General features: G+C 45.0%; 2 protein-coding genes across 2 annotated transcripts in view; one reads left to right on the top strand and one right to left on the bottom strand.

Moving 5' to 3' along the window:
• The first annotated feature begins 113 nt into the window (after positions 1-113).
• LOC121921952 (zinc finger protein RFP-like) lies at positions 114-11,694 on the top strand. The gene is made up of 7 exons (XM_042450731.1): positions 114-735; positions 2,943-3,038; positions 5,754-5,984; positions 6,252-6,274; positions 7,711-7,826; positions 8,738-8,770; positions 9,999-11,694. The coding sequence occupies exons 1-7, from the start codon at positions 241-243 to the stop codon at positions 10,517-10,519; spliced, it is 1,515 nt and encodes a 504-aa protein (XP_042306665.1). The 5' UTR covers positions 114-240; the 3' UTR covers positions 10,520-11,694.
• A 3,945-nt stretch (positions 11,695-15,639) lies between these two features.
• The window catches only part of LOC121921989 (zinc finger protein RFP-like), an 85,932-nt gene continuing 78,634 nt past the window's right edge, over positions 15,640-22,937 (bottom strand). Inside the window, exon 6 of the mRNA XM_042450829.1 lies at positions 15,640-16,688. Coding sequence (XP_042306763.1) covers positions 16,144-16,688 — 545 coding nt within the window. The 3' untranslated portion in view covers positions 15,640-16,143. The remainder of the gene's footprint in view (positions 16,689-22,937) is intronic.

Genomic DNA, 22,937 nt, shown 5'->3' with positions numbered 1-22,937 from the left:
TTGTCCACTCTGCGGCGGCGCTCCGCAACACCTGCGGCGCGTAATGATGACGTCAGGGCGGGCCCTGAGAGTCGGCCCCTCCATTCCAGCCGATTCTGCTCTGCGCAATGCGTTTCGGGAGTTGTAGTCTCTAAGGTCCCGGGAAGCGTGGGCTGGCGCGGTGCATGCTGGGAGCTGCGGGATGATAAGAGTTCTGGAAGGGAAAGCGAAAGGAAGCAAGAGTCGGAGTGTGGAGCCGTTATGGCGTCGAGCACCTCGCTGAAGATCCTCCGGGAGGAGGCCACCTGCCCGATCTGCCTGGAGTTCTTCAGCCACCCGGTGATGCTCATCAAGTGCGGGCACAACTTCTGCAGGGACTGCCTGGACCGCAGCTGGCGCCTGGACTCGAACCCAGCACCCGGCGGCGCAAAGACCAGCCCCAGCAGCGCCAGCAGCAGCAGCAGCCCCTGCCCCGAGTGCCGGCAGCCCTTCCAGCGCAGCCACGTCCGGGTCAACCGCTCCCTGGCCAGCCTGGCCTCCGTGGCCCGGGAGCTGAGCCTGGAACGGCCCCGGGGCAGAGCAGCAGGAGGCGGAGGCCCCGGCGGAGGAGGGAGGGCCGAGTGCCAGCAGCACCAGGAGCCCCTGAAGCTCTTCTGCCAGGAAGACAGGAGCCCCCTCTGCGTCGTCTGCAGGGAGTCCCGCCGGCACCGCGCCCACACCGTCCTCCCCCTCGAGGAGGCCGAGCAGGAGTACAAGGTCCGCGGGGGAAAGGCAGGCAGGCAGGGCGGGCGGGCTGCCCAGGGGGAAGCCATAGGGAAGCCCTACTGGTCCATAGGGAGGCTATAGGGAAAGGATATTTGGCCATAGATAATCATTGAGGAGGCTGAGAGAGTGTGACTCACCCGAGGTCACCCAGTGGGTTTCCGTGGCTGAGGAGGGAGGGAAGAAGGAGAGAGTCTCCCTGTCCAGGAGCATCCAGCCTTTCTTTTGGGTGGCAACCCACTCTCTCCTCAGCCCACCGCCCTCTGAGTCGGCCTCTTCTTCTTCTTGTTGCTGTGTGCCTTCAAGTCATTTCCCAAGTGTCTTCAGAGGCCGAGAGAGTGTGACCTGCCCAATGTCAACCACTGGGTTTACGTGGCCATTTTATCTTTGCATAGAATCATAAAATCCTACGTAAAGTCGAAGGCTTTCATTTTCATGGCTGGCATCCACAGTTTTTTTGTGGGTTTTTCAGGCTATGTGGCCATGTTCCAGAAAAGTTTCTTCTTGATGTTTCGCCAGGATCTGCGGCTGCCATCTTCAGAGAATGCTTTGCCTGGAAAAACTGGGTGTATATATCCTGTGTGAACCTGGGAATGCAGGAGTGATCCCCAATTAGCAGACGCTAATCCTCGTTTGCATTAGCCTCCCGCCTGAGGCTGGCCATCAGCACAAAACAAGACACTTGCAAATCACTCCTGCATTCCCAGTTCAAGTTCAAAGTTCAAAGCTGAGTCCAAGATTACACCCAAACTGCAAACCTGTGTCTTCAAGGGGAGTGTGACCCCATCCAACACAGGCTGGATCCCTATTCCCCAATCTGCCTTCCAACTGAGCAGGGGCACCTCTGTCTTGTCTGGATTAAGTTTCAACTTGTTTACCCTCATCCAGCCCATTACTGAAGACAGGCACTGGCTTAGGACCAGGATAGCCTCCTTGGATTGAGGTGGGAAGGAGTACTAGAATTGAATATCATCTGCATATTGATGACACTGCACCCCAGAACTCCAGGCAACCTCTCTCAGCAGTTTCATGTATATGTTAAACATCATAGGGGACAACACAGAACCCTGAGGGACTACACAGGCCAATGGCCAGGGAGTCGAAGAGGAGTCCCCCAGTAACACCTTCTGGGTTTGTCCCTCCAGGAAGGAACGGAGTCACTGTAGAACAGTACCTCCAAGCCCCATCCCAGAGAGGCAGTCCAGAAGGATACGATACCTTGATCGATGGTATCGAAAGCCGCTGAGAGGTCCAGGGGAACCAACAGGGACACACTCCCTCAGTCCAGTTCCCTGCGTAGGTCATCCACCAAGGCGATCAAGGCCGTCTTTGATCCATAGTCGGGTCTGAAACGAGATTGAAATGGATCTAGATAATCCATTTCATCCAGAAATCCCTGGAGTTGGGAAGCCACCACACGTTCCAAAACCTTGCCCAGAAATGGTAGGTTAGACACTGGCCGATAGTTATTCATTATTGTGGGATCCAAGCATGACTTTTTAAACAGAGGATGGAATTCTGCCTTGTTGTAAGGAGGCATTGATTAATAAGGAAATTAAAACAAGAAATAAAAAGAATAAAAACCTGCCAAGGGGCGTACAATCTAAAACAACGTTACATGTTAAAATAGCTCTAAAATAATGCTAACTACCGTATATACTCAACTATAAGTCGACCTCATGTATAAGTCGAGGGCAGGTTTTGGGGACAAAATTATGGATTTTGATATGCCCCATGAATAAGCCAAGGGTAAAACTTAAGGGCATGTGACAAAGAATGTAAAGAATGAAGCAAGGGAAACAATGCCAAACAACTTAGAAAATCCAGCCAGAACAACTGTTTGTGCTCATCCTAAAGGCTGGATGGATGAGAGAATGGGGGGGGGGTGGTGAATTTTAAATAAGAGTTAAAGTACAGTACTTACATTTACCCGTGGATAAGTCGACTCAGGTTTTTGGCGTCAAATTTTTGACTAAAATTTTAGATGTATACATGAGGATCTACAGTAGTATACAATAAAGACAAAATAAGCAGCAGATTAACACTTCTGTCTGTTTTTTCACCTCTGAATCTATGCTAGGGAATAAAGACAAGGGAGTGGTCTGTGTGCTAGTGCTATAAAACCATAGCCCTGCTTTTATACATGGCTCTCCAACCAAATAACAAACTCACACTGATCTTTCCCTCCTTTCTTTGTTCAGGATTTGATCCAGAAGCAGATAGATATACTGAGGAAGCAGAAAGAGGAAACGGCAGGAGCCAAATGGAACAGCAAACTGGAAAGCCACGATCTGCTGGTGGGTATACTTCTTCTGTATGAAACCAGTGAATCATCCAAGTAGAGAAAATACAGCTTTCTTGTTCAAAACATGGCATGAGCAATGCCCGTGTCTTAGGGTAATTCGGAGTTCTGATAGACTTCCAGAAGGAAGATCTTCTTTAAATCATGACACATGTACTATGTTCATAGCCAAAAAAGAAAGTTTTAAAAAGGGTTTTAAAAACTTTAAAACAATTATTTATTGATAAATATAAAAATTGAGATATATACACACAGTAATTTGAACACATAACAAACACACTACAGTGACACACTCTCTTTTCCATCCACCCTTCATTAAAATGACATCCCACTTTTCTCTAACTGTGAACTATCCAATTAACCTACGGGCTGTATGCACAAGCCAAAAGACCCATCCTCATCCCCCCATCCCCAGTCTGGAGTTGTTACCCACATCAACAGCCCTGGGCTAGGAATGGGCAGACTTGGTGCCATTTTGGTGGATCTGGTGCAATCTTGGCCCCTGTTGTTGTTGTTAACTGCCCTCAAGTCGACCCTTGACTCATGATGACCATGTGGATGAGACGTCTCCAAGACCCATATTCTCAACTGCTCTGCTTAGGTTCTGTGGTCTGAGGAATGTGTGGCCTTCCTCTACCTTCTGTGGTCAGGCCCATGGTCTGAGGAATGTGTGGCCTTCCTCTACCTTCTACCTTTCCTAGCATTATTGTTTTTTCTAATGAGCTGTGTCTTCTCATTATGTGGCCAAAGTAACACAGCCTCAGTTTGATCATCTTTGGCCCGTTACAAACGGGCATAAAGTACATCCTGGGGACGTACAAAATGGCGGTGCCCATTCTACATGGGCGCCACCATGGGGACGTCACCGCCACAACGCCTCCAAACAGGGCGGCGCGGAAGTGACGTCTTGGTGCCGCGCGAGGCGCCTGGGGCGCTCTTTCCGCGGCGCCGGAAGGAGCTCCATTTCAGAGCTCCTTCCAGGATTTGTGTCACTGGCGCAGCCTATACACGGCTGCGCCAGCAACGCAAATGAGAAAGGGGCCAAGCGGATGAAGCCCCAACGACACCCCTTTCCAGGCTGTGGGGAAGCGGCCTTTTGCCGCTTCCCCGCAGCCTAGAAAGCAGCAGATCAGGGCCTCAGAGGCTGCCTTTGGGCGGTCTGTAGCACACCTTTGTTTCTACAGAGAGTTCAGGTTTGATCTGTTCAGTGGCTCATTTGTTTGTCTTTTGGGGGGGGGGGGGGGGGGGGGGGCTCTATGGTATCTTCAGCACCACATCTCAAATGAGTTGATCCTCTTCTTATCCACTTTCTTTACTGTCCAGCTCTCACATCCATACATGGTAATGTGGAATACAATTCCAACTTTAGTGCTCTGTTGTATATCTTTACCTTTTAGTATTTTAGAATCTAGCTCTTCCATGGCTGCCCTCCCAATTCCTCCTCATAGAATCACAGAGAGACCACAAGGGCCATCCAGTCCAACCCCTTGCCATGCAGGAATTCACAATCAAAGCATCCCCAACAGATGGCGTTCCAGCCTCTGCTTAAAGACCTCCAAAGAAGAGAATTCCACTGCTCTCTGAGGGAGTGTGTTCCACTATCAAACAGCTCTTACCGTCAAGAGGTTCCTCCTATTATTGAGGTGGAACCTCTTTTCCTGTAGCTTGCATCCATTGTTCCATGTTCTAGTCTCTGGAGCACCAGAAAACAAGCTTGCTCCATCCTCAGTGTAACACCTCTTCAAATACTTAAACAGGGCTATCATATCACCTCTTAACCATGTCTTTTCCAGGCTGAACATACCCAGCTCCCTTGGTCTTTCCTCATAAGGCATGGTTTCCAGACCCATCACCTTTTTGGTGGCCCTCCTTTGGACATGCTCCAATTTTTCAACTTCCTTCTTGAATTGTGCTGCCCAGTGGTACTCTTCTTATTCCTTGACTGCAGTTTCCATTGTGATTGATATTTGATCCGAGGCCCGGCAAATCCTTAATTATTTCTATTTCCTCATTGTCTAGGTTGAATATATGTAGATCCTTAACCTGGTTTTTTTAAAAACAGCTCCCTGTGACGGAGTTTCCCACACTCTCCACCTTCACGGCCAGTACACTGCTGCCATCACCACCGTTCCCTATCCAGGCCCCAGTCATGGCCTGTGATGTCAGAAGGAGGCGCCTGGCCATGTGGGTGAAGCTGGGTGCCCCATTTCTGCCCTTATGAGCCATGGTGGTGTCTCCACAGCTCATGGCCGTCTGAACACCCACCTGTTGCTGTGCCAGACCAGGTAGGTGCCGAATGGGTCAGATCCACAGGCTGGGTACACTAGGGTTGGCCCCATCATTTGTCACCCATGTGTTCAGTGCCCTAGTCTCGCTTCTCCTTATTTTATCCATTGTAAGCAAAAAATGTTTTTATTTTTTATTATTATTAAAATAATCTATATGATATACATGTACATATAAACTTATTTACATAAATACATAATAGAATTACAAAGATTTAAATTCTACATTTCTCAATTCCTATAACCCATTCTTTTAAACAAATAAACACCAGCTTCTGTGCTCCAAAATATCAGCAATGGAAGACAGCTGCAAAAATCAGCTGGTCCTCATGGTAGGCTGCCTCTGCTTTGGATTGTTCTCTGTTTCCCCAAGCACCCCCTTCCCTCCATTTCTGACTGCTTTTGTCCCTGTCTATTCCCTGCAGTGGCAGATAAATGCCGAAAGGCAAAAGGTAGTGGCGGAATTTCAGGGGTTGCACCAGCTGGTGGAAGGGAGGAAGCGCCTCCTGTTGGCAAGGCTGGGTGAGCTGGACAAAAAGGTGTCAAAGATGAGGGATGAACACATTGCCAAGCTGTCGAAGGAATGCACCTCTCTTGAGAACCTCATCCAGGAGATGGAGGTGAAGTGCCAACAGCCTGCAACTGAATTTCTCCAGGTGGGTTTCTTTTTCATCCTCAACACCTCACCCCTTTTAAAGTCAGCCATCTTGGTTAGCCTCCATGGATCTTGGAAAGATTCTGGCCATGCTGCCTGTTGCATCCTGGGAGTTATAGTCCACAAAATGACTTTTCCATGTTCTGTTCTGCACTACATCACTAACTTCCCACAGACGTAATAATGTTGCACATTTACTGAACTTCTTAAGCAATCTCTGGAGACCTATATGGGACTGATCTCCATTTCTGTTCTTTTTCTTTTCCAGAACATCGAGAGTATGCTGCAGAGGCAAGTAACTGTAATTTCCTGCTGTTCTTGATCCATGAAGCTAGGTAGTATCTGAGATGCAGCACAATGTAGTAGTTAGAGCATTTGGCTGGGACTCTGGAGATCAGTTACTAGTTCCCATCGAGCAATAATGACATCAACACTGGTTCCAACAGTAATATAAATATAATCATAACAAGGGCTGAGACTGTTATCTGAGCACTGCCTTTTTTTGGTCCCTAATAACTATAGTAGTCCCTCCAAATTATAAAACTCAATGAATAACTTTGGGCTATTCTCTTCTGCTTTGCCCTGCCTCACAGAGTGGTGGTTGTGATGATGAAAGTGTGGGAAGGAGAGACAAACATGCTATCTTGTGCCCATGGGTAGGAAGACAGTTGTCTAGTTCCAAGGGCGCCAACTCCTCCACTCCATGGTAGCTTGTTGAAGTGAGGTTTGTTGGAAGTGGAGATTAATGCTTGTTTCTATGAAATTAGAAGTAGAGAGTACAATGCGCCCACATCATACATGGGTGCCCTATATACTTCTTTCAGCTTATGCTGAAAGCTGCATGACGAGGAAATGGCACGCACGCTTGTGGTGCCGTTACACCGCTGTGCCTGAGCCCCATTAGTTTCAATGGGGCTCAAACATATGTGGAATTTGTCTTACACGGGGGGGGGGGGGGAGGTCCAAAACGGATCTCTCACATTAGACAAAGGCACACAGTAGTATATGAAGTAGGAGTAAATAACTTCCTTGTTGTCCATCTTGTTTATCTCTCTACACTCCTTTGGTCACTTCCTATCTCCTCCTCTTCTCTACAAAAGATTAAGAGTTTATGTCTCTTTGTTCTCCCCTTCTCCTTCCTATCCTTGTCTGAGATGGACACAACTACAAGTCTCTGCCTCAAAGGATGATTTTCTTCTTCATTTCAGTCATGGGAGTTAGTCTTAGGGACTCTTGTACCAAAATATAGATTTTTCTACTAACTGCCTACTTGGATTTTATTTGTTTATGGGGTTCAAAGTTCTTTGTTATTTTCCTGATCAACCTCCTTCATACTCATTTGCCTGTTACTTTGTGGGTGATGCTTTCAGAAAGGTCAAGTATTTGTGATTCTGGGCTCTGTACTTCTTGACCAAAAGTGTTCTGTCTTGTGGCCTCTGCTTGCAGGACCCTAGATGTGAGCAGCTTCAGGAGGAATCTATGCTTCTTTGCTCTTCCAGTGCACTTCCATGCCAGTGTGCAAAGGGGTCTTGTAGCAACTTTGAGACTAACCAAAAGAAAGAGAGAAGCTGGTAGCATGTGCTTTCATAGACTTGAGCCTACTTCCTTCATGCCAATAAGATATGAATGCAAGGACTGTGTGGCTGCAGCCAGGAGCATGTCTTTTTCTGCATGAAGGAACCATGTCATTGTTAATAATGAGTTATAAATCTTTCTGTCCTTTGCAGATGTGAGATGAAGACTCCACAGAATTCAGTGGCTTTTCCTCCTGAAATAAGACACCAGATTGAAGAATTTTCCAACATTAACACCTTTCTGCAGCATGTCATGAGCGGGTTTCAAGGTAATACTCTCTTTTTTAGGGTTCTGATGCTGGAAATGATTCCCATCCCATGATGGAAGGCTAGATTAGATGGCACTGTGGTGTTTGATGTCAAAAATATGACTCTAAAATAAAGTCTCATAGTTGGATGGGACTCAAGGGCCATATAATCCCATGCCATGCCATGCAAGAATACACAGCAAAATCACCCTTGAAAGATGCTCATCCTATCTCTTTTTAAAAACGTCTAAGTAACAGAATGTACCACCCTCCATGGCAGTCTGTTCTGTTGTCAAACAGCTCTTACTGTCAGGAAGTTCTGTTGTTTAGTTGGGGGTTTCCTTTGTTGTAATTTGAATCTGTTGGGTTTCTAGCTAAATTTCCATATTTGTATATTTTACAGCATTGTAAAAAAAAATTAAATAGTTAAGATAAATTGTATATATCTGCAAGATCTGGTCTTGTGAGATAAAAGTACAAGATATATGAGCAAGCTATAAAGAAAGAGGAGGGGGGATTGGTTAGTGCTAAGGACCCACAATAGGCTCCCTGAGCCCCCAAAATAGAAACAAGAAATGGCTGGAAGTTAGACTTTTAAAAAATTCAGGGTGTGTGTGTTAATCCCTGTGCCATTTTTAAACCCCATGTTCATGCTTTTGTGGGTCTACATGAATAGCAAAAGACAATTTCTCAATGGGGGGACGTTTTTCATAGCCAGGGATTGGGGAGCTCGAGGTGGCTGCAAAACATTGCCTTCTGTCTGGTCTTGATAACAATGAAGAGGAAATTTCCGGTATCATCTGTTGGTGATGCTTTGATTGTGAATTCCTGCATGGCAGGGGGTTGAATTGGACAGCCCTTGTGATCTCTTCCAACTGTATGATTCTATGATTCATTCATCTGATCATAACATTTCACTTTTCTTTCTGCAGAGTCCTTCCTTTCCGAACACCAGCTCTGGAAAGGTAAATGCTCATGTCAGTTAGAATTTGTTGCCCCATGATACAGTGGTGGCTCTCTGGCCCTGCTTTCTAGAGGCATTGAATGGGACATGGAGGTATTCGAGATGTTTTACTTCCTGAGGAGAAGTTTAAAGCAGCGGTTCTCTGTCACTTGTTCTGTGGAGGCTGCATGGAACTGGAGGCTGCTTCATTATAACTTCGTGGTTCTCAAAGTTTGGCTCACCAGAGGTTTTGAAGGCAAAAGCATAAAACGTATGGAAGGTCAAAGTCTGAGAACAGTTGGGTTAAAGCGACGCATGCTCCAATTCTGCAGTGTCGGCAATATAGTTAGATGCTGAAATTGTAAAACTTCTTTCGAAAACACTTCCTTTTATGGGTCCAGGGTTCTATAAGTATTTAGTTAATGTTACATTTGCATTAAAAATAATTTGTTACTTTGTCTAAATAATACATAGAACTTTTCAGTTACTGCAGACAAGGCACAGCATGTCTTGAACCATGTGATACTCCACTATCGCCATTTAGTGAGGCCATACATACCCTGTAAAAGGGATTTTGAAGAATCTAATCATGCTGCGATAGAGACTAATGTTACTTCTTGTTCAGGGCCAGCCTGACCATCAAGCAGAATCAGGCAGCGGGTTTGGGGTATCATGAAAGGGCAGAAGATGGTTCATGATGATGACTATTTATGACTGCCAAGGAGGGGGAGAGGTGCTTGTGGGAATTTTCTTCCTATAACAATATAACTTGTCTGTTTTTAGAAGCTATGTACCTTCATTTGGATATATTTGGGTGGGGGAATGTTTGGTGGGTGCCATCCTGCCCTCATTAAATTAGAGACATAATATAACTTAGTTATGACATCATATTGAAGGGAACTAACTACAAGTAACTTGTTGTTTTTTTAAATAACTAGTTATATCTCAATTTGGGGTAGATAGCCAGTGTGGCATAGTGATTTGAGTGTTTGACTATGATACTGGACACCAGGGTTCGATTCCCCACTTGGCCATGAAACCCATTGGATGACTTGGGCAAGTCACACTCTCTCAGCCTCAGGGGAAGGCAATGGCAAATCCTCTCTGAACAAATCTTGCCAAGAAGACCTTATGATAGGATTGCCATGAGTCAAAAATGTCTTGAAGGCACACAACTGCAACTGTCAGATACTGTAAGGCAACTTCCTGTATTTTTATGTTCTTTTCTCTTTCTCTCTTTTGCTACGTAGAGGATATAATCTTGGATCCAGATACAGCTCACCCTGACCTCAGCCTTTCCAAAGATCACAGAAGCGTGAGACTTTTACCCTCCTTGCAGAACCTGCCTGACAACCTGGAGAGATTTGATACTTCCACCTGCATTTTGGCCCGGGAGGGATTTATCACAGGGAAACATTGGTGGGAGGTGGAAGTGGAGGAGAGGGGCATCTGGGCTGTTGGGGTAGCTGTGTGGTCTGTTAAAAGGAAAGGCCCAGTGAGCTTCTGCCCTGAGGAAGGAATATGGGCTGTGGGACAGTTGCGGGGAGGTCACTACCAGGCCCTGGCCACTCCAAAACATCACCTGCTGCTAACGAGGAAACTCAGGAAGATCCGAGTTACTATTGACTATGAAAATGAACAGGTAGCTTTCCTTGATCCTGAAATGGAGTCTCCCATTTTTGTGTTTTCATCAGCCTTATTCAAGGGAGAAGTAGTTCTCCCTTGGTTCTGGGTTGGGGGTTTGGCATCCCAGCTCCGTCTCTCTCTCTGAGATACTCCGAACCTCAGCCATCCTTTTTGAAAGGCCTCCTTAAACATATTTACTAATTTGGCCATCTTTCTAGCTGCCAGCATTCTCTGCTTTGTGGTACTGAATCCTTCCTTGGACTCTATGGCAGCACCCAAAAAATCTTCTACCACTTGAACCCAAAGAAAAAGTGCTTTCCTCCTTCATCTGACAGGATGTTGGAACCTAGGCACCGGCTGTTTCTCTTTTGTGGCTTTGCCACAGCAGGAAAATGGCCAACACGGTGCTTCAGAATGCCATTGCTACAAAAGCAGGATCGTACATTCAATTGAAGAAAAAAACTAGATTCTGCAAGTGAAAAGAATTTTTGAGTTGCTCATATTTGACCTGAGTTGGACCATAATAATGGCCTGTTGTGTTGTAATGTTCATGGGTTGTCTTGTACATTGAACAGCATCTGCCCTTGACTTCAGTGTAGGAAATCTCCATTGAATAGGCATCTTCAATGATGTTAGGCCAACCAAACTCCATTCCCTGGTTTGAACCATTTGGAAATGACTACTTCCATTGAATTAATGCCCCAAAAGATGAGTAATAGTCAAGTATTGTCTCCTAGAGTGAACATGGTTGTTAGCTGTCTGAACAAGCCATCAAATTTGCAGCAGTTGGCAGACCAATGGTATTTCTGTGCCATTCTTTTTTTTCACTTGCTAATGATACATTGGTCAAAAATAGAACAACAGATCAGCCTGTTCTGATCAATTCTCTCTTTTTTTCTGATCAATTCTCAGTTGTATTATTACTATATTGTTATAGCATAGACTATCAAACCTGTGCCAAGAATGTAAGATATTGTCTAAAGTTCTCACTCATATAAAATGAGTCCTATGTAATCTGTTTAAAACATTTGAAAGCCTTTTTGATGAGACCCAGTGCCTGCTTTTCTGGCACACAAATTGTTAATACAGTTTGCTTTCCTTCCATAAACTATTTGCTGAGAAGGAATATACAGAGAAATTCCTACAATGAAAATACAGAGAATTCCTAACTCAGATCCCCCCCAAAATGTGGGAGAATAATGGGGTAAATGCTTAAAACAAATAGTGACAAAAGTTAAGGAAGCAAAGCAAAAGCAAGGCTACTGGTGAACATGAAGAAAGCAAAAATGACCACAGATGATTAAAAGAATTGGTGATGAACACAGACTTTCTATCTCTTTGCACAATCGTAAATCAAAATGGAGACCATTATCAATAAGTTGTAGATGAAGGCCCGATACAGACTGGCGCAAAATGCCGGCTTGGGGCCAATTTTGGGGCTCGGGAGAGCGGAGCGTCTGCATGCTCCCAAGCCATACCACGCTATAATGGCTCACCCGCATCCACATAGACATCATTGCGTGCAAAGGCGCCAATTGCACCCAGCGCACACCCGAAGAAGAATGGGAACGGGTTCTTTTTAGGGCTCCCAGAGGCTGTGGTGTTTGGTTGCTGCAGCCTTCATGTGGGGCAGAAAGGAGCGACGTCTTGGCTCTGTCTGTATCTCCTGCCTAAGACTTGGAAGGGCTGCTATGAAGGACCCAGATAAGATCCTCAAGTGTAGAGATATCTTTAAATACCAAAGTAAGAATCATCCATTCTTTCTGTGTATGGTAGTAAAAGATGACAAGAAGAAAAATAAATTTGAGTTCTATGGATATCCAAAAAGATAACGGAATGGGTCCTAGAACAAATCAAGCCTGAGCTCTCACCAGAAGCCAGAATGACTACACTGAGGCTATTGTGTTTGGGCACATCATGAGATGACTCATTGAAAAAAATTGCAAGTATATTGGGTCAAGCAAAAAAAAAAACAAAAGCAAAGGCCTGGAATTTGCAATGGGAAACCCCATCTGAATCAGTCATGCCAGAAAAACCCTGTGATAGGTTTGTCTTAGGGTAGACTCAAGTTGGAAACAACTTGAAGACACACAAGAACGACAAACAATTTATAAACTGCGTTTCTCCCAACACAGGATTCAAGGCAGCTTTCAACCTTTTGGAAAGCACATTTAAAACAATGATTTGACGCTGTAGAAAGCACTTTCATGTGGAATGGGAACATCTGGGGCCAGCACATCTACCCTTTTCCTCATGTTAAGAATTGTTAGGGCCCTGACTCCCCCAGACTGAAAACAATAGCAACAGGAGTGGTATGTTAAAGCCAAGACACAGCATTGAGTAGCTGCTTCCTCTGAGGTCAGCTACAATCCTTACAGTGGGGGGGGGGGGGGGGTTGGAGTTCCCAACAACACAACATACTGTGGCAAACGGTTCCTACTAGTGGCATGTATTTGGTGGTATCATGGCCTTGAATGGCAATCAAGACTCATTGGCCTCAGAAAAGATCTGGGATAGATAAGAACTGGATTGTGGATATGGAGTAAAGCTGTGTCGTTGGCAGGGAAGGCCCCTCCTTTTTGATGATGCTGTGAATAGTGTTATAGAATCATAACATCATAGAGTTGGAAGAGACCACAAGGGCCATCCAGTCCAAACCCTTTCTGCCATGCAGGAGTACAGTGGTACCTCGGGATACGAAATACCCAGGTTACGAAATTTTCGGGATACGAAAAAATCCCATAGGAAAACATTGTTCCGGGTTACGAATGTTTTTTCGGGTTACGAAAAAACTTTTGGTGCTTTTTTCGGCTTTTTCGCACGGAATCGCGGCTTTTCCCCATTAGCGCCTATGGCAATTCGGCTTACGAAGGCTTTTCGGGTTACGAACGGTGCCACGGAACGAATTAATTTCGTAACCCGAGGCACCACTGTATATGCAATTAGGGTTCAGACACTTAGTTACCGTGATGTACAACGTGTTGTGTGATCTAGAATAGTTAAAAGGATTAAAAAAGAAATGGCACAGTGGGAAAGCCATCAGAAAATGGGACATATCCAAATCTCTACAGGAGTCGGGAGGAATAAGGTGGCACGGGAGAAAAGAACTGAAGTAGAGTGGCTTAGGAATTCCAAGTGATTCTTATATAGTGAAAATGCAAGCTTTCGGCCATCTAGTGACCATACAGACTGAGGCCTTTCCCGCCAGTGAAGATGGAAGAAAGGAAACAAACGGAGCTGCTGATTCCTGAATGATCTTGTGATCCTGATATAAATTCTTAAAGTTCTCTGAACATCCAGCTTGTGCCATTCCTTTTCTAGAGCATGACTAGGATATGGACAAAAAGAAGGAAGCACCAAAGTTGCCTTATTCCAATCTCTTGTGCCCTGGCATTGATTTTACATATTATCCAAATTACTATGCATTATTAATTTGCATTCTGTTTATGCAAATGCAACACATTAGTTATCTTTTCTCCCAATAGAAATCGTTGCATATTTTCTACCATTCCACCTTTTTCCTACCATTCTGCTTCAACTGACCCAGCTGCCCAGCACATTTTTAAGTCCCTTCAGCTGGGGATTTTCCAGGTTTTCTGGGACAAATGGCAACCCTATGGGAATTATAAGCATCTGCTCTTTTAGTTCCCACTACATCACTGTCGGTGCACCTGCCAAGGACTCGAGTCAAATAAGTTCTGGGAGGGCTTGCTTCATCTTGGGCAAGAAATCCCATGTGGTTTTTCTGTGTCTTGTGCACTTCTTGGAATAAGAACAAGAATGAGCATGCCATTTCCTGCAACTTTTATAAGGCAATCTGGTGTCCTCCACCTACTGTATTCTGAACAGCCCCACTTGTCCCATTGAACATATCCATATAGGCGAAGGTGGGAACGGCAGGTGAGTTTTCAAGCCTAGTTAATGTCAGGGGGGCATCTTCATGTGACCTTGGTGGGAGAGTGATGTGTTGGTACATTGCTTCTGGTGTGGCTGTGTACAAAGAGAGGGTCTACACATCACTGGTAGTCCCATGATGATTAGCCACAAAAACGAGTGGGATTCAAACCAAGATCCTGTTGTGGCCCTTATAATAAAAACTATACTGTGAGATAACTAGCTACCCCCACCAGATGAAAAATGCAGCTTTCTTTCTGTTCTAGTCTGAACAATTAGGAAATCAAGAGCAGAACCACAAGGCTGATTTTCTGGATAATACACTACATTGGTGAGAGCCAGTGTGGCATAGTGGTTTGAAGACTGGAGTATGACTCTGGAGCCCAGGGTTCAATTCCCTGTGTGGCTGTCAAAAAGGAGAGGGCATTACACAGGTCAATCCAGTGTGGTGTAGTGGTTTGAGTGTTGGACTATGACTCTGGAAACCAGGGTTCGATTCCTGCTTGGCTATGAAACCAAGTGGTTGACCTTAGGCAAGGCACATGCTGTCAGCATCAGGCGAAGGCAATGGAAAACCTCATCTGATCAAATCTTGTCCAGAAAACCCCATGATAGGGTTGCCAAGGAGCCCTGGTTGTGCAGTGATTAAATGCCAGTATTGCAACCACAAGATTGTGAGTTTGATCCCAGGCAGGGCTCCAAGCTCCACTCAGATTGCCATCCTTTCGTAGGTCGGTAAAATGAGTACCCATCTTGGTGGGGGCAATTAGCTTACTCGTCATAAACTGCTTGGGGAGTGCGTAGGTGCCCTGATGAGCAGTATAGAAATGTATATGCTATTGCCACAAGCGGGAAACAGCCTGAAAGCACACAATATACACACACATTGCATAGGCTGTCACCTGGAGGGGCGGGGGATTCTATGGCTGCAGTGAAGAAATGGGTTTTCTCTAAGGACCCCACATGCCTAATATGAACAAAGGCTTCAAAGCAGAATTTGGGGGGGGAAGAAACGTGTTTTTGGCCTCTCCAGAATTCCCCAGCAAGCAGGTTATTTTCCAAGTTGTGACTGAATGTCTCTGTGTGTATGTGTTGACTTATGACAATCCTATTATGTTTACACATTTTTTCTTGGGCAAGGAACACTCAGAAGCTGTTAGCTACTTCTCTCTCTCTCTCTAATAGAGCCCGTGACTCCTGGTATTCCTTGGTGGTCTCCCATTCAATTACTACCAGGCTTAACCAAATTAGCTTCCCAGATCAGATGGGATCAGATGCAGAGTATTTAGACCTATGTTTAGCCCTCAGATAATACTAATTTTTAAAATAGCATCTCTTATTTACTAGGACATAAAGCACTTTGTCACAAACTGAACTTGGCAACTTTTATTGAAACGGCACATTTTACCTCAAGGAAAAGCAACATCATTGAAGAGTTGGGGGAAATAAGGATGAGAGAGACACAAAAATGCCTTCTGAGTGAGTAAGACTAAAGTAGAAGCAACAACTATTTAAGTATATCATATTCTCAGCATCACTCTACCCACATTCATGCATCCTGGAACCATTATATTTAATTCCCCTCTAGACTGATCAAGATTGTTCCCCTAACTAACTTGAAGTAATTCTACTCATCTCCTTGTTTACCCATTCACTTTTCCTCCAATGTGATTAAGACTGTAACTCAAAGTAATGCTATTGAAGTAACACGACTTTAGCCATTCACTTCTCCGTGGCATGGAAGGGGAAAAAGTGAGCTAGAGATAGAATTGACTTCTCTTAGGAAAAGCTAACAGAAAAGTTATCTTCATGAAATTCCTACAATTCTGGGAGTTAACAGTGCCAAAAAGTATTCATCCCCCCCAACAAATTCTACTAAAGCATCAAAAATTCAATACTTTCACTGAAACTCCAAAAAAAGGGGCGGATCCTCTCGCTAGAAATTATGGGCGAACTGAAACTATAAATGAATTCATCTGTGTCTGCATTGAAGAAGGCCACTCGGCCCTCTGAGCAGTCGAGGCACACGCGGATCTTCTCTGGTTTCTGGCTTAAAATCAGAACGGTATCATCATCTTCTTCTTGGAGCGCAAAAGCCATGAGCCAACGAGAGTATAGTGCATCTTTCCGACGCTTTCCCACCACCCAGACCCCATTGTCAGGAGGACCAGGAGGATCATCCCTAGCCACAGACTCCCTGGCAATTCCAAGAGCCCATTCACGTCCCAATCCACACACCTTCACATTCCAATAATGCCTCCCTGAAGAGAAAACTTGACGGCCAAGAATACAGGGTGAAAATTTAAATCCTCTAGGACGTTCAAGCAATGGCACAATATATTTCACATAGCACATCTTCTTCAGGTCTTGAGAAAGCCAGAGATGTGGATGGGCTGTGTCTTGATCCAGAATAACTTCCACTGCAGCACAGAAAAGAGATCAAGAGAAAGAAGACTGTAATTTGTATACACAGCTCTTCCCTATATAAGCACCAAACAATGAAGATTATGAGATATGGGATGGGAGTGAAACCTGTCCTAATCCTGTCTGTGACAGAGATTGTGCAAAAGACATGCATATGTTTGCGCTGGCCTGTCATTAAACTGTCAGTGAAGTGGAATTGCATAAACGTGTTCCTCCGTTAATACAAAATGAAGAGCAAGGACTGGACATCCACTTCCTGCCAGGACAGTGGACGAAATCAGGGTGACGTCCAATACAAGTCTTTTGCCGAATGCAGTCATTGCGTTTAATGATGGACACTGATAGGATAAGTGCGATATTGTATGAAGATCTTCTCACAACCATGCTATACAACGACGAGAAAAAGATGGGACAAGGACGTTATGTTTTCTGTCAACTTTAGGCTACCTCATGGGGTTTCTAAGGCAAGGAATATCAAGAGATGGTTTTGCAGTTCCTCCTGTAAAAAAGATCTTACAGCACCTGGTATTCTTGGATGGCTTCCCATCTAAGTACCAGCCAGGCTGACCCTGCTTGAGCTTCCAAGATCAGATGGGATCTGGTGCCTTTAGGGTTTGAGACCCACCAAACAATTCTGTTGTCAACTGTCATTGAGGTGACCTTGGCTTCTGGCAACCCTGTGAATGAACCATCCCAATAGAGCCTTACCCTCTACAGCAATGGTCATCAAATGGTGGGGCAGGACCCCAAAGGGAACAAGGGTTGTCCTGGAGGATGAAGTGGAGGAGGAGACAGGGAATAAAGCATGCAAAGACAAAATGGGAAGGAATGCACTACCTAACTTCATTCACTGGACAAAAGTGGATATGAACTAAACTATCAGATAAATTAATACGTTTGGTTTTCCTGACAGCTCTTCTCCATTTTATGATGCATGGGGAAAGTCTTAACAGACTTTTGCTCTCTAGTTTATTACATTTCCATTTCAGACCTTACCTCTGTGCCTTTTGTTCCTCTGATAAGCTCTTTTAAATCTCTTTCTTCCTTCCCTTCATTATAGAGCCATTCATCTTAAGAATAGAACGATAATGAATGAACAAATGGGGTCAATTGGCAACTAAAACTGATGGCTGACTCTTAAGTTACATTCAGAGCCTGTATCCTTTAGGGACCACACCACACACTATCTTACACCTCTGCATGTCTTTTTGGGGATGCTGTGGAGGAGTATTTATTAATTAATTCCCTTCCTCCCCGCACCCAAAGCCCCCCCTCCATGGACCTACCATACAGCTTCTGAATCCCTCTACCTCCAACAGGTTTTCCCTGTCCATGAGTTATGTGTAGATCGGAGAAGCATTTGATATGCCTCTGTAGCCAGATGGAAATGATTACAAGAGCACTGAGACTTCTAGAGGGCCTGGTGGATCTACTCTCACCCACTCTAATGCATTTTGCATCTGGCTATGGGACCACAACGGATACTGTCTCCATTCCTACCTGTTCCCACTCTCACAATTTGGCAGTAGAAGGCAGTAAGCCACAAAACTTAATGGTGTAGCTTCTTGGGCCAGACGGTTTTTAATTAAATTTTAATTATAAGTATATTCTATCATCCTCCTCCTCTGCCTGGCCTTTCCCAAGAGAAAGCCAAGCAACAAAGGAGCATTAGCAAGTGTTCACTCATCCTCATCCTCCACCCAGCCTTCTCTTTAGGAGAAAACCAACCAGTGGAGGAGCCTTGTACGGGAAGTATTTTGCCCAGCCTCCTCCTCAGGAGAAGCCAGATGGTGGAGGAGCCTTATTGTGGCAAGCATTTGCCCACCCTCCTCTACTCTACTTCTGCCTGATCCTCTCTCAGGAGGAAGGCCAAGCAGTGGAGGAGCCATGAAAATAATCCACATCCTTTGGCGGGCCATGTTGCAGCAGTTGTGCAGGCCTGATCTATCTGTTGATTTGCCATTCAAAAGCTGATCGGCTACTCTAGTTGGGACAAACCAGGGGTGAAACTACCCAAAGTGTGTGTGAGAGTGAACAAGAGAGGGAAAGAGAATTTTTATCCGGCCACTATTTTACATGTTTTGGCCATTTAAAAAGTGCAGGTCTCTGCAGGGATAAGCAGTGAAACTGGTGTGTAATAAAGTGAGATAGTGCTACTGTTATTATATAGTATGACGTTTTATTTGTATTTAGCAGAACGAGGGAGGGTTAGGGATTGGGATCCTGTTACTACTGTTTTTAAATGTTATATTGGACTGTTGTTAGATCCTCACAAGGGAAAGGGGGATATAATAAATATTTGATGTAGATGATTTCACTACTGAAATGATCCGAGAGAATTTTTTTTAAAAAAGCAATAAAACAGAAATATGAAAAAATAGAGCTGCAACTGCACACAGCCTGTAAGCCAGAGCATTCCCACCTCTAAGGTTTAAAATAGATTCTCCTCTTGCAGGCAAGGGAGATGTAGGTGGGAGTGCCATGAAGCATAGTGTATCTGTCCAATGCTAACTAGCGCTTCCTGAGTTTCGTTGAGTTAGTGTGTGAGTGTGCTGCTTTGTTTTGTGGTATGAATTCATGAGGTCAGGTCCATAAACCCGTGTCCTCTGGTGACTATTGTTACCTTGGCACCCGTTGTATACCCAGGACTGAGACTGCTCCTCGTTTGGAGCTATGATAAATTCCCCAGACCAGGTCTCCTTATTATGTACAGAAAAATTTTAACCTAAGCCGTAGAGATGGTGGGGGCAGACGCTGTGGAGAAAGGAAAGGACCCAGCGTGGTGGCAGGTTATGTTGTGTGTTGGACTATGAATCGCGGAAACCAGGGGTTCAATTCCCTGCTTGGCCCGAAACCACTGGTTGATCTTCGGCAAGTCACATGCTCTCAGCCTTGGGAAGGCAATGGCAACTTCCCCCTCTGAACAAACCGTGCCCAGAAAATCCCATGATAGGTTGCCAAATGGGGAAAGCTGGAAGGCACACAATACACACAATCCATGGCTGTCACCTGGCGCCGGGGGCTTCTATGGCACTGTGAAAAATTGTTTTTTTTTGCCACCCACACGCCTCATATGAACAAAGGCTTCAAAGCAGCACTGTTGAAGCCATGTTTGTTGGGTGTCCTCCAGATGCCCCACTAGTAAGGTTTCATAACGCTCTGATTGTGTACATACTGGCTTGTGACGCCTTATTAGTTTACACTTTTTCGGTAGGCAAGAAACACTCAGAGGTGGTTTGCTACTTGCACTCTTTTCTCTAATAGAGGCCTAGACTCCTTGGTGGGTCCTCCATGCGAACTACCAGGTCTTGACCCCTTGCTTGGGATCCAGGGCCTGTAGGTATTTAGGCCTATTCTTGCACGCGATAGATCGTTTACAAATACCACCTCTTAGTTACGGGTACATGAAAGCACGTTGACACAAATGGAACTTGGCAGCTTTTTACTTGAACGGCAACTGCCTCAGGAAAAGCAGCAGCATTACGCTTGAGGGAGAAATAAGGTGAGAGAGGCACGAAATGGCTCTTGAGTGAGTGAGGTCTAAGTGGAGCAACAACCATTTAAGTATAATATGCGTGATCGTCACGCTGACGGACCCACATTTCATGCTTCCTGGAACCAATATATTTTACTACACTCCAGAGTGACCAAGATTGTTCCTTGAAGTAACTAGAAGAGATGTCTATTCATCTCCTCTCTAGCCATTCACTTTTTCCTCCAAAATGATTAGATGTTCTCCTACCTCAGTAACTCGAATCTTGTTTTGTTACCATCACTTTTCTTCCAAAGCGTTGACTGTAATGAAAAGTAACCTAACTGGAAGTAACACTCTCTTGTTGAGCCTTCACATTTTCCGTGGGTGAAGGGGGAAAGTGAGCTAGAGGATGGGATTGACCTCGTCGCTTAAGGAAAGCTACAGAAAGTATCTTTTCTGGACAATCTTGATTCTACATTCTGTGGAGTTATGTGCTAGAAGGTTTTCCCTGCACTCTACTAAGCATCAACATGTATTCGCCTCACGTCCAACCAGAAAAAGGGCGGATCCTCTCGCTAGCAATTATGGCCGTAACTGAAACTAAAATGAATGCATCTGTGTCGCTGCATTGGAGAGGGCCACTCGGCCCCTCTGAGCAGTCGAGGCATCACACGGATCTCTCTGGTTTGCCTTAAATCAGAACGGTATCATCAGTACTTCTGGGCGCAAGCCAGAGCCGAACGAGAGCAGAGTAGATCTCTCTGCGTTCACCTTCCCACCACCCGAGCCCTTTCTGAGGCACGAAATCGTTAGTTCCCCCTACCACGCTCCTGGCGATTCCGAGAGCCCCAATCACGCCCCATCACACACCTTCACTTCCCAATAATGCCCTCCTGAGTGAAAGCCTGACGGCCCAGAACACAGGGCGAAATCTAAATCCTCTAGGACGTTTGGCAGGGAATGTTTCAGGCAGGAGTCAAAATATCTGCGATACTCCACTGTCCTCAGGTCTTGAGAAGAAGAGATTTGTTATTGGCTGTGGTCTTGTATCAAGAATACTTGCACTGCAGATCAGAAAGAGACAAGAGAAAGAAGACTGAATTTGTATATCGCTCTGTCCCTATATAAGCACAAACATGGAGATTATCAGACAGGGGAGTGGAGTGAAACCGTGCTAATCCGTCCTGTGACAAGAGATTGCCAAAAGTACTGCATACATTTGCGCTGAATCCTGTCCTGTCAGTGAAGTGGAATTGCATAAACGTGTTCCTCCGTTAATACAAAATGAAGAGCAAGGACTGGACAATTCCACTTCACTGCCAGGACAATGACGAAATCAGGGTGACGTCCAAGACAAGTCTTTTGCACGATCGCAGTCAATCACAGTTTACTGATGGGGCACCATACTCACCCTTTGTTCATTCCAATTAGCTGCTTTCAAAATGAATCTGTTTTTTGGTACGTTCAGGCTATTTAAATAACGAGTCCAGCACTCTTCCTAACCTGGGGCTGAGGTGTGTCAACCAGTTCGAGATGGGGGGGGGTCACATCTCCCTAAAGACTGTTTGCAGTTGGGTGGGTGCTCCTGGATCTGTCTCTCCAAATGACATCTTTGGTAGATGTGATGTTAAAGCGTAGCTTTGCCTTGATTGCCAACTGTGCCCCTTCCTGATAAGATCAGAAGACCTACAGAAGGTATAGTGTGTGTGCATGTAACCTCAAGGCTGGAGTCCTGCAACACGCTATCTACCTTTGGGCTATCATCATCCAAAGCCTGGAAACTGCTCAGCTAGTTCAGGAATATGGCAGCCAGACTGATTACATATACATCCAGGAATGATCACATTATACCCATCTTAAAATTACTCCACTGGCTGCCCATTAGTTTCCGGGCAAAGTAACAAAGTGTTGGTTATTACTTACCTAGGTTATCTACAGGATCACCTTCTCATGTACAATGCACCCGTATTACTCAGGTCCTGCTGAAAATGTTTCTCCAACCAGCCAGTCTAGACTGGCAAGGGTTTACCCAGAGGACCTTTTTGTCTGCTGGAGTGGCCTGCCAGAGGAGACATGACAGCGGAAATGCCACTCGATTTAAAACAGCACTAAAGGACACATCTCTTAGGCAGGCCCACCCAGTCCATTTTAAATCATGGACTTTTTAATTTGTATATTCTAAAGAATGTTTTCTTATGAATGCATTTTAAGGTTTTAAAGTATTGACTATAACTGTTGATTTTATCCGTTCTTAATTGTGTTTTGTATTTTAACATGCTGTACTCTACCTTGATCCTGAGGAGGGCGAGAAAAAAAAATCTATATTATATTATTATCTTGCCCAGTTGAGTAGGCTTTGTTGCTACACATATTCACCTGCAAAAACTCCTTTTCACCCGTCAAACATCGTCCTTCCATCTCTATGTAGGCCTCGTCAACATAGCAGATTTGACTCTGGGCTTTGGCCTCATAGCTCTTCTTACTGCCCCAATTGTTTTCTCCAGTGCTACCAGGTCCAACATCCACATATACTCTTGATCCTCCAGAAGCTGGTGTAGCCTCTGAACTCTGCCACTACTTTCTTCCTCATGACCTCCGCTGCTTCTACAAAGAAATAGCAAAGAGACAAATGGAAGGTCAACTTGAGGGACAACTAAATCAGGGATGAGCACCTGTGGCCTCTGGTTATTTTGGCTAGCTGCTCCCATCATCTCTCTCAGTGGCTGGTGCTGCTGGAGTTGGTTAAGTAGGAAATAAATGGAGGGCTCAT

This window comes from Sceloporus undulatus, chromosome 2 (genome assembly GCF_019175285.1).
Source record: "Sceloporus undulatus isolate JIND9_A2432 ecotype Alabama chromosome 2, SceUnd_v1.1, whole genome shotgun sequence".
NCBI lineage: Eukaryota > Metazoa > Chordata > Lepidosauria > Squamata > Phrynosomatidae > Sceloporus > Sceloporus undulatus.
The sequence above is the reverse complement of the archived record's forward strand: the minus strand, read 5'-3'. Positions and strand labels throughout refer to the sequence as shown.

Excerpts from the sequence above, each read along its gene's own strand:
- LOC121921952 (XM_042450731.1), top strand. The coding sequence starts at position 241 with ATGGCGTCGAGCACCTCGCTGAAGATCCTCCGGGAGGAGGCCACCTGC. Across the intron at positions 736-2,942 it reads AGGCCGAGCAGGAGTACAAG|GATTTGATCCAGAAGCAGAT; the intron begins GTCCGCGGGGGA and ends TTCTTTGTTCAG. Across the intron at positions 5,985-6,251 it reads CTGCAACTGAATTTCTCCAG|AACATCGAGAGTATGCTGCA; the intron begins GTGGGTTTCTTT and ends TTTCTTTTCCAG.